General features: G+C 34.7%; 1 protein-coding gene across 1 annotated transcript in view; it reads left to right on the top strand.

The window, feature by feature from the left end:
* Positions 1-12,385, top strand: part of ATRNL1 (attractin like 1) — a 565,377-nt gene that overhangs the window by 127,804 nt on the left and 425,188 nt on the right. Inside the window, exons 14-15 of the mRNA XM_013948667.2 lie at positions 2,948-3,080; positions 4,520-4,701. Coding sequence (XP_013804121.2) covers positions 2,948-3,080; positions 4,520-4,701 — 315 coding nt within the window. The remainder of the gene's footprint in view (positions 1-2,947; positions 3,081-4,519; positions 4,702-12,385) is intronic.

Consider the following 12,385-nt stretch of genomic DNA (forward strand, 5'->3'; position numbering starts at 1 on the left):
GATTTACTCACACTTTTGTGTGTAAACATTATAAGTATCCTACAGCAATACAAGACTTCAGTAACAGATGGGCTGTCATATTTCAGAATTTCATTGGGTTTGGTAGTTCAAGTTATAACCTTAATGTTGCGTTAATATGAATTACCTATTGGATTCACATTTACATTTAACTAATGAGATTTTCAGGGAAGCAATGTTTAAATTGGATTTAAGGGAAATAAGTGCTGGGAATAAGGGAATACAACAGAAAACATTATTATAGAACAGTCACTAGTACTTTGAATTTTATTTTAAACATTAAATAACGTGCACAACAAGCTTCACGATTAGAAGGTAGTAGAACAAATATCTTCGTTTAGTTAGAAAATTGCAATCTGTATGTAATATTACCATGGAATAAATCATTTTCAAAACAATCAGAATGCTTAAGGATTTTGACATTGTGATAATGATGTGTTAACAGGGAATATTATTTGAGGTATTGAAAACGAGCAGATGGTGCTTACTTGTAATGTAAAATTCATTGTAAAGCATCTCTCAGGCAGTTTTGTGAATAACCATTAGGATTGCGCGAAACTAAATGTGGGTTTGTGCCAGAGGTTTTGTATGTGTTACTGTTTGCATGTATTTATTGTCCAGATAGACATCCTATTACTTTACAACATTTCCTTTGGCTCTGTTTCATACAGCTGTGTAGATGCTGTCTCCTAGAACAGTTTCTCTGTTTCTCTTTACTTCACAGTAGCCTCTCTTATAGATCAGTAAAATAGTGGGTACCTTTCATAATATGCTCACTGACGGGCATCTGGTCCAATAAAGGCACCAAACAGGCCCCTAAACAGCAGTGTTCTCCAGCAGTAATGAAGCTGGTCCTGTGTGAGATTGAAAATTCATATTAACAATTGCATTATTTCAGGACTTCCAAAAAAAACCCCACCACCCTACATAAAAAGAGGTTGGTTGTTTTCCCTCTTGACTGCAGTAGGTTGATGCACTATCATCATAATTCCAGTACCAAGAACTGTGTTATCTTATTATCATAGAGCCCCTTTAAATATGCTTTATAGTATTCCGGAAGACAATATGTATTAGGAAGGAAAGGAACTAAAATTGTCAAGTAAACCATACATATGCTCCCTAAGTGCAATCCTTTTTTGCTACTCAGCATGAATATCTTCTGTTATTAGGGAGAGAAAATATTCATAAAATATTCTTTGGCAGTTGTATGATTTTAACTTATGGGATGGATACCTCTAGCTACATAACTGAAATCTGAAGAAATATTAGCAATTTAAATAAATTGACAAAATGTATTTTCTGGCATAAAATATATATGTAATTGCTTATAATCAGAAATTGACATTTGACAGATTCATGCATTTATGCAAAATTTTTAGGTACCTGCAAACTTGGGCATGTTTTAAGACTTTGGGATATATCTTGATGCCGCTGCAGCTGATGGGTTCATTAGCTCTGAATTTTATCAAAATAAACCACCCCAACCCACCATTTTTCTATTTCAGATGAAATATTTTTTTTGCTGTTTGACATGCCTATAATAACTCAGCAGCCCAAATGTATGGGGTGAGCTAATAGAGGAGTCGGAACTAACTGAAGCCTGAGGCAGCCGTATTTCTGCTCTTTGGTGTTATGTTTATGTGCCCTCCATGCAAATGTAATCTATGCTTAATTAACCTGGGATAGCTGGACTGGCCTTCACATTTAAGTGAAATAGGGGCTTTTAGTAAAATGCTTTGGTAAGCAGCCATAAATGGAACTCCTGTAAATTAAATGTACTGTGCATTCTTGTACATCCTTTGATTATGCAAGTTTGTACATCTCCTAAGGAAGAGGAAACAAGCTCTTTCCTTTTGCCTAAACTGTGTACTTTGAGTCTGCCTAGGAGAAACTTGACCACCATTGCCTGTGGTCTTATGTTGGTATTGTTTGGGAGTCTGCTGTGGAGGTATGTTTTTATACGAGTTTGTGTCTTGTGGTGAGAATAATGATGCTTTGAATTAGAACTTATTTTTAGTTATTACCTGTAAATGAAATTAGCTGAGACAGTCTAATGGATAAATAGATGAATTGACTCATATTTTGGACAGTTATTTAATAAGATGTCAATAATTATGTCTCACCTTAAAAATACTACTCACAGGGAAAAAAAAAAGTTTTTAAAATGCCTAACTTAAAAAGGAATACTTGGTTTTTCAGAAAAGAATCCAATAAATTCTTTCAGTGTTTACTGCTTTTCTTATACATTAATGTATCAAGGGAATGCTGTTATCCTTGGTTTTATGTCATGACTTGCCAAAACGATACCCTGTAGATCCTGTGCGTTTTATACCAAGTATCTTAAATACAAGTTTGTAGTTAGAACTATAAGATAAAGTGACTGGAATTTCTGACAAATCCTGAAATAGTATTTCTTGTCTATAGCTCCAATTTTTGCTTGTTTCACTTAACTCAGGTAAACAATATAGTGCATTTTCTTGCACCTTCTGTCAATGAAGTGTACTTATTTTACATCTGCATCTTGCTCTGTTTTTTATAACCTTTTTGATTGTTTTGCTTGATTAACCCACAGATAACTGGAGAATGAAATAATTTGGTGAGAGCATATCCTTGAACTATCTAAGAAATAGAGATTTAGTTTAGTTGTTTAAGCCCTTCCTATGCTCAACAGAGAGAAGTGGCATCTTCAGAGTGCTATTTGTCCCATACAGAGTTATCCAAAGTCTAAGAAAAGTGGGATGAATTGTCCTCTAGAGATGCCTTTCTTGCTTTCCACCGACTGAAAGGGGAACCTAGACAAGGACCTTGAATTGGACCTAACTTCTCGATGGCTCTGATTTTCTGGGGAAAGTGTGTATTTCAGTTCTGACTTCTGGTTTGTTGGCAGTTTGACATACAATATGCTGTTCTGTCTGTTTTGTTTTCATAGTCAGTTAAAAACTACACCAAATGTCATGTGAGAAATGAGCAGATCTGCAATAAACTGACCAGCTGTAAAAGCTGCTCACTACACCTGAACTGCCAGTGGGACCAGCGGCAGCAAGAATGCCAGGCGTTACCTGGTAAGGGCTTTGGAGTGGGGACTCTGCTTCTCTGCTTTTTGTAGTCGTTGGCAGAACTGGGTAAATCTCCTCCACTGTTGCCAGATAACCGTCATTCAACTAGAAGACTAGATTCCTTTTGCGCATGCTAACTCTCCCTCCTGAGTATGCCCGTACAGGTGAACAAAGATGTAATTGCACCACTAATTGATACAATTCTGCTACCTTTAATCTTGTTAGGAGATGTAACACTACTAATGGAGGCATGATGGCATGTACCTCTGCACAAGCTAGTGAGGAGTTCTAGCCTTGGGGGAGGATCACTAAGTCAAGAGCTGAATTGCCATTCTGAATCCTTTACTGCTATATATTCACTGGTACTGTTATTTTTGCTAGCTGGGTTTTGTCTTCCATTGAAATGGTTGTACTTGAATTTTGCTGTGCAGATAGGGCCCAAGGTCCAATTTCTAGATTGTCTGATGTTATTAATACTATGAAAGCAGTGAATATTAAAATGCTGATATAAAGTATTATCAGAAGGTGAATGTTAATATTCTGAAATAATATTTATTCTGTAATTTATATTCATAACTACATATATGCAGTTAGGTATCGGAACGGCCCCTATCTGATCTTTTTGTCCAACTGAAGTTAATGAACAGAATTGGTTTTATGATGGCAGCTACCTGCAACAAGCAGTCTACAAATAGTTTCTGTGAAAAATTATTTGCAGAAATTATTCATTAAATAGCTTTAATAAATTTTTCATGCAGTTTTAAATGGCATTTGTGTAATCTATGTAGAGATCAACTATAATAATTGCTATGAATTATTTAGTCTGTTTTTAATAGTTATCTGCATCTGACTGATGCTGAAATATTTTGAAGAGGAAATGTTTCCTAAAATGTTGAGCTATCAGAATTTCCTATCATGCTGATTATATTTATAGTTAGACTAACATATGATAAAGCAAGGATAAGATATATTTGTCATCTTTTAATTCTAGGTAATATTTAGATAAAGTGATTTCTTTATTTCCCTAGGACATTAGGGACGTTTATTTCCCTAGGACATTGTAATAGGGACATTCCCTATTACAATAGCTGAAAGCTAAAGCTCTATTAATTATGTGCATAATCTAGTCTTTAATGTTTAGTTCTGCTCAAGTATGAATAGCAGAAATAGTGTAATAATACTATTACCGTGAAACTTAACATATGCTTTATTGAAATATGTCATAAGTTGTTACAAGTTTCTTTTCATAAAACACTATTTCTGTAATTAAATCATTCAAAGTTATATTACTTGGTATTTTAGAATTTCTATGTGATATGAAAAGGGAAATTGAATATTGGGATAAATTTTGAATTATTATCTGAAGAAGATGAAATTCAGATGCTCTTTCAAGTTTTTAATTTTTTTTTTTCAAATCAGTTTTAATCATATACTTTTTATACCAGCTCATCTGTGTGGGGAAGGATGGAGTCATATTGGAGATGCCTGCCTCCGCATAAATTCTAGTCGTGAAAGCTATGACAATGCCAAACTATATTGCTACAATTTAAGTGGGAATCTTGCCTCATTAACAACCTCAAAAGAAGTGGAATTTGTTCTGGATGAAATACAGAAGTATACACTTCAGGTAACTTTAATAACTGTAATTCATGCTCATGTGAATTCAATTTGCTGTGAGGAATCTGTTTTAAGGATTTGTCCAAAGAGACAGAGGAAAATGAATACCATCATGAAGACTTTAAAATACGTAGTGTGCTGCCAAATGTCTGTGATATCAGTGATGTGTAGGATATTACAGAAACCTCCCATATAAGGCTAATAAAACAGCAAATCTCAAATGTTTCTCCGTACTGATTTAACTCTTATAGGTTACTGTTTACGTTTTACTTTCAAGAGATAAAACAAGAAAATGTCTGGAACACCGATTTTAGAAATGCCAGTGCTTTTCCAGCACACTGTTACAGCAGGAATGAAAACAAGACAAAATAATTTTCACTGTAACAAAGAAAAATTTCCTTGCTTTCTCATCAGTGTATGTTAAACTGCTCGCAGGATTGCTTTTATGTGGTGAACTTGGCTAATCTGCAGAAAATTGAATTGACTACTTATATGACATGATATGACCTTCCTTTCTGTTTTAAATTGCTCATTTTAAAATGGAATCTCAGAATCATAGAATGGTTGAGGTTGGAAAGGTCTCAAAAGGTCAGAGAAAAGGGGTGTGCATGTGTGTGCGTGTGTGTGTGTGCGCACGTTTGAGGAGTGCGCGAGGGATTCCCAGCACTGCGGCACAGGAATGAGTCAGCAGCTAATCCTCACTCTATGATAATAGTGGGAGAGGGAGTGAGGAAGAGGGTTAAAAACTCTTAAATGCCTTTGGTAAGTACAGCTGGCATCAGGAGATTCTTTAGGATTTTATCTATATTAATTTGTTAACTGTAGCACAGCGTTACAATTACAATTACCTGTTCGTGGGTGGTCGGCTTCAGTTTTTTAGCAGTTCAGTGCTCAGAGTTTGATTGCTGCGTTGTTTAAACTGCTGGAAGCCCTACCCGCATCACCGATACCTGTCCCTGAAAGGTACGCGTGTTCAGAAGGTATCAGACCCCACAGTGGCCACACAGACAGCATGTCTTAATAGAATAAGAATCCATTACAAGCAAATCAGTTCAGATTAGTAAATGACATTTTTAAGTGTATATTTTTAGAACATAGGTTTTAGAACATGCAGCATTTCCTTGATTGTATAATAAAACTAATTTATAAGTAGCTTAGCTTAGCTTTACAATCAGAGGATAATAGAAGACAATTATGAGTAATAATTAAGATTTATATCAAGCTAGTAGATGATTTACAAAGTTTTTATGTTATATTTCAAACGAATCGAGATGGATAAAAGAAAATGGCAGTGTAAGATTACCTTTGTGGTGCACTAATATTGAATGCAAAATATAAGGATGTATTCTATGAATCAAAATATTCCGTGTTATCTTTTTTAGTGCTCTGTTTCAAGAAGTGTTCCATGCAAATATAGGTTATACACTTATTCTTTTTTTTTTTCTTCAATAAATGTAGGACCTGGACAGAGCAAAATTATTTGTTTTTGCTAGAAGCACTTTTTTTTTATTAATTGCTAATAAAGGAGAGAGAAGAGTAATCCTTTTATGTCAGAAAATCTCTTCTGATATTGTACTTTCTGCAACTTTGGAGCACATTCTGTCTGTCCACTTTTTGACATGAGATAATCTTCAAATCTTCTCTTAGTTTGATTTATTTATTTATTTTTTCCTCCTGACCCCTGTTATAATACCTCACAGGAGGTCCTCAGATCTAATAGCTTCTGATAGAGTATCGATATGACAGTTATCTGACTGGCTTGAGATATAGATGAGAAATAGATTTTTAGTATTTGGAAGATTGACTTGTGTTGTATTTCAAGGCTTGGAACTTCTACAGGGTGACATCCTGCTTAGCATGTCTTTATTTAAATGAAGTATGTCCTGAGCCAGTGTGATGATACAAATTTGAGATATCCCACATACAGTTTATACAATGGTAGACAAATGAATGCACTTTAAAGGTATATCTTGGATTAAATGATCATGTAGTTATCAGAATCTCTAATGAAATGTTGCTATGATCTATGCTGTTTATTCAGCTAGTTAAGGAAAAAAAAATTCTCTTTCATTCCTATCCATCTGTCCAGTTGCATTTATGAGACAGCCTAAATGTGTTATCAGGTGTCACAGAGGCTCTCTTGAAATTTTGCTTGATTTTCTTTTGTCTACCTTTTCCTCTCAAACTGCAATCATAATGATTTAGGGGGTGAGATTTCATTTTAGATAGCTTGTTTTTGTTACAGATAGTGTTGTGGAGTTCACAAATGTAGTCAGAGAAGCTGTAAGGTGAAAACTATGCCTTAATCTGAAATATCTATGCTGGAGTTTGACTTCTATGATTAATATCAAAGGCTTTAAAATCTTTTTCCTGTGTGAAAGAAAAGCTTTTAGGATTAGTGGATGTGTCAAAGTAACATTTGGAAATAAGAATATGGGTCTATTTTTATCTCTACTCTATTTGATATTCTTGTACTGCGAAAAGAAAAAAACTTTGACAACCGCTGTGTACATTACAGACCATTAAAATAGTATCAATACGTACTACAACCTAGAAGGACTTAGAAAGTCTTTACTGTTTATACAAACAACGTGGGACTTTGTAGATCATTTCCTAATACACAAAGCCCTTGTTCTGGGGCAAATTCAGGACCGTTTCTTCATCAGGTTTCAAATAATACAAAACATTAATGCTTTGGAATGATTCAGGGGGTGGAGGCAGCTGCTGTCTCCGCAACCCCTTCAAAACTTATTGTGTATCAATATTTTCTCATAATTCCAGTACTAAATTGGGAATCAATAGAATGTCTCCTTTTAAAAAGATAAGGAGACGGTTCATTTGGTGCTAAAGAAAGGGACTAAATGAAGATATTTGTGGTGTCCAGTCAAGGCACTGTTGAATTTGCATATATGTTCTAAAACTATCGCCAATAATTTAATGTCTAATTTGTATTTTTCATTGAAAATAAATTAAATTTATTAAGGGAGTGCGAAAGTAAATGCAATGGATAGACTGCCTATTCTCATTCCAAGGCAAAAAGAAGCTTGACTTTTTTTTTTGACTGAGTAAGCAAAATATTATGAAAGGGAAGATTTGAGTTTTTCTGCTGTGTAGGATAAAACAGCAGCCATATAAGGTTAATTAATAGTTTCTGCAATATAAGGTTAATTGATAGTTCCTACTAATATTCAAATGTTGTATACTCGTTTAAAAATGCAGTTACTTCTCTTGGGAGCTTGCTCGCAACTGTGGGATTTAACTCCAAATAAAAATTTCCTTGCCATGGTGCAGTATATTCAGGAAGATTTAATTTTGTTGTAGTAAGCATAAACAAAGACATAAACAAAATTTTGAACAGTGTGTTTCATTGTATAAACCGCTTGCAACTTTTACTTTAGCTCACTGTTTTCAGGGTTAAGCATCCTTTAGTATTGGTCGTAGTTAATTAGCAAGTTTTCCATGGTACCATTCTCCACTGTCAGCTCAAAGTATTCCCAGAGGACTGTATGTTTTAACGGCAAAAGATTAGTTTCGACATTTTTATGTAAGGTACTCATGTTTGGTTGTTGTGAAGCTGACATCTCCTTTTTTCTGAATTTCTGAATTCTTTACTAGAGTTTCTCACAGTCTCACTTTACTGCTGTATTTCAGCTGCTTAACTGTTTTCCTACATTCAGCAAGTGGGACTCAACTCACTTTGGATGCCAGAGAGTAGAACCTGAATTTGCAGAGACTGGCCTCTATGAAGAGGAAAGTTCAAGGATATTTAAACTGAAACTCCACAGGAATAATTGTTATTATCCTTTTCTGTGGATGGAAATTGGAAACACCGTAGTTATCTCAGTTTGCCCAGTTTTATGTAACTTTTCATAACCAACTCCACAACAGGGAAATATGAAAGCAGTAGGAGAATTAAGTGTTGTTAGGACCTAATGCATTACCTCCACTAGTAGTTGTATCTGGATTTCATCATTTGTGTCTAATAGATACTGCTTCACTTAAGACAATGAAGCTTGCCTTCCCTTGCTTATAATGAGTCCTTCACTGGGCAAATGTATCTCAAAAATCAAAGCTGTAGTTATCTAGCACAGTTAGAACCAATGCATGGAATCAACCAAGCTGCGAGGCAGTAACTGGAGTGGGTGATTTCTCTTCATATAGCTAATGTTATTTTCAGTAAGCAGTTTTTTTTACTGCTAATGATGCAGAAAAGAAGCAAACTATCTGAAAGCCTCCTATAAAACTATGAATGGTGTGGAAGTGTGAACACTCAGGGACCAAAGATTTTCAAGTTTCAGTTATGTGTTTTCTCCTCAGGCAGCTATTTTCCTAGAAATCATGATGTTTAAATGGTTCTTGAAAAGTTCATTGGAGTTTGATAATAAGATACTATTGTGATAAACACATCAGAAAATGAGTCAGAAGTATGCAGTAAGACACATCTAGAGCTATTTAAAATCTGAAAATGAAAGGAATTGAAACAAATGTGGGGATAAATTTCTGAAAGAGATATATGATTCTTCAGTAATTTACAAAGTTATCAAACAGAGGAGAATTATGAGCCTCAGTAGTAATTGGCTATTCAGTAAAGGTAAACTTGCTCACTTCACTCATCTGTAAATTATTCAGTCCTCATTAAATTTGTGCTGAGGCATCAGTAATGTCTCAAAAATGTCTCATGACAATAAATGAAAATATTCACTGTAGATCTCAGAGCAACTTAGCCTGAGTTAAATTTTCCATGAATAAATATTGGAATTAACACCAAGTATGAGCTTTTTAGTTAACGTTACACAATCTTCCTCTCTAAACACAATTCCATAATTACACTACTTAAAAGAAAATTAAAATTCGATAGTTTAGAATAAGACAAGGGCACTTTTTTGAAGTTATTGGTCATCAGTGTTTAATAAATTCCTGTCATAGTTGAATATAAGGCAAGTTTTTAGCCAAGTAGGACTGTAGACGTAACCACATACAGAATATCAGGAGACGTTCTGTTAGTATGCATCATTTTGATCTTCTGTCACATGAAAATAAAGCCCTCTCCAGCAATTTATTTTTGATTTTAATAATTCCTAAATCTTCTCTAAGTTACCATCAAGGTGGATTTCTCACTTAGAAGGGTTTTTGCCGCTTGTTGTCAGTAGTATAAAAGATTATTCTATTAAAGTGGCTAAACCTTGACCATCTGGATTTCGAGCACCAGTGTATGGCTTTCTAAGACTAGCTCTATGTTTTAAATACTGGCCTAGAAAGAAATAGGTGAGAGGAGAAACTTATTCCAGAGAATGGTTCCAAATCTTACATCATGTAGTGGATGGAATAAAGCTATGGAATAGCTCTTAAGACATGTTTGACTGCATTGGTCCAGCGCAAGTTTAATATTTTGTAAGGCCCATTACAGGCTTTCTTAAGTCAGATGAGAGCACCTGTTGTATAATTGCATTGGTTTTGTTTCATTGTAAAATTTTGCTTTGATAATTTCCGCATGTTTTCTCATCTTCCTTTCTTCTTCTTCTTCTTCTTCTTTTTTAACTGAAAATACTCCCTGGAATACTATTGGAGAAAGCTTGGTTGTTGTTTATATTATTTTAGTATAAGTTGTATATAATGTATGACCAGGATTTTCATATGTATATGTTGGAGCTTTATTTTTTAGAAATTCTCCACTGAAGCATTTGAAAGTAGATATTATTTTTCAGAAGATGGTGAGTGACAATATTGCAGAAAAAATTGTCTGAAATTGAAAAGCCAGAAGTACAAGCACCTATATTCTGTAATCACTTTTAAAGAAATTCTGGTCTATACATATTGTATAAAAATAGAAGAAGAGATTACAATTCATATTTGTTCCCATGGGCCACTGCTTCCTCCCTATCTTTTCCTTTTCCCACATGAAGGAAAATTAATTAAGGCAAAATTTTATAAACTACTCTATTTCACATAGAAATCTGTAATGTAATTGAAATTGTTTCTAAAGCCTGTGAAGAATAATTATCTGTATTATATAGTCACAAAGCTATCATTTGTTTTGGAGACTCTCTGTGGATGTATCACAATGTAGATGAAGTATAGCATTTAGCTCTCTATGTTTTTACAACAGTAGAACAAATGTTCAACGTCAATGTCTAAAATAATGCTAGATCATTGTTTAAAATGATAATGGTATTTTAAAGTTACAGATTTTAGAGACATAAATGGAAGATCATACCCTAGATACAGTTGTGAGTCTTGGTTAAAAGATTCATGTTATGATTCAAAGCAAATGGTTAGTCTGTTGTCTGTGGAAAATGAAAACTTTCCCATTACTTCTTAATAGCAATCATTGCCAAGTATTAGGCGAGTGAAGACATCAAATAAAGAAATATTGTTATGGCTACTGTATAAAAATAAGGAATGCTGTTATTTTAATTACTAAATCTTTCCAATTATTAAGAGGGTGGTTTTTTTGCTGTTCAAGAAAATACTTTATGAAAGCAAACTTCTGCTAGCTAGAAAATGATTTCAATTTAAATCATTTTTTGTTTTATAATGTCAACAAAGAAATTGTTGATACTACCTGTGTTATTTTTCCACAATAAAGGAAGAGCTGTAGAGCTTGATATTAATAGAACATGGGTAATATATTTTCCTCTTACCTCTTCTGTATGTGTTGTATCAGTGGAAAGTATGCACTATACCACTGAAACTCACTGGTCTTTCTTTGAATGTTTGTTCATGCGTATATAATTTCTGAAGGTACACCCACTTGTATGCTACCTCTCTGTGAGACCGAAATCTTCTGAATAGCAATGTGTATTTTCACTCTGCATGCCCTATAGTGCTTTGTTACCACCAAATGACCATGATTTTTACCAAGTTTCTTAGTACTGGCAGCTGTAAGGTGGTATGCCTGTATTATTTTTGGGGGTTTCTAAAGGAGTAAAGGTAGATAAACTCCCAAGTTGAACTAGATTGTCTGTTGTTTTTTCCTGTAATATAGAGTACTACAGAACGCACTTCATGTCAAGGAAGTCTTACACCTTCATTAGAGACAGCAAGTGCTCCCTTCCTTTACTCTGTCTTTGAGGAATGAAGGAGGAGGTAGCTCTGACGGAGGTTAACTAGCAAAAGGTATCAGCCTTTCTGAAACCACATAGATTCTCTTAGGAGGCAAGACCTGTGATGAGTCCTGCTGAGCTTAGACACTAAAGGCCTCCAGATGACCTCTGAAGCTCAGGGATGTTTTTTGCCTCCTTTCCAGTGCAACACATCATGATCAAGTATTTGTCATTAAAGGAGAATTCCAGTAATGATAAGGCCATAGGAGGAGCCTCGTACTTTTGAAATTACCACTCATTTCTGTCTTCAGTGGACTGGCAATTCCAACAAGAGTGAACTTCTTTGAAGCAGCCAGGAAAATGGTGACACACTTTAGATACCGTAATAGTCAGCTTGAAAAAGTGAGATAGATGAAGTCAAGTCACTTAGAAAAAATCTGAGTACTTTTCCAGTTGCCCGTCGTCTGGCTCCCTAGTAAAAAGCTAAGCTGCAGAACAACCCAGGACTGTGTGACAAAGGTGTCTTGAATTAGACTGATTTCCTGAACTAGTTCTCACCATTGTTTACCGAGAAGTTCTTGCATGTGTACATGTTTGCATGCATGTTGGAGCTTTTCCTTCTTCAAATAGAAAAGCAACTGATTCTGATTA

The sequence above is a fragment of the Apteryx mantelli genome, chromosome 7, assembly GCF_036417845.1.
Source record: "Apteryx mantelli isolate bAptMan1 chromosome 7, bAptMan1.hap1, whole genome shotgun sequence".
Taxonomy (NCBI): domain Eukaryota; kingdom Metazoa; phylum Chordata; class Aves; order Apterygiformes; family Apterygidae; genus Apteryx; species Apteryx mantelli.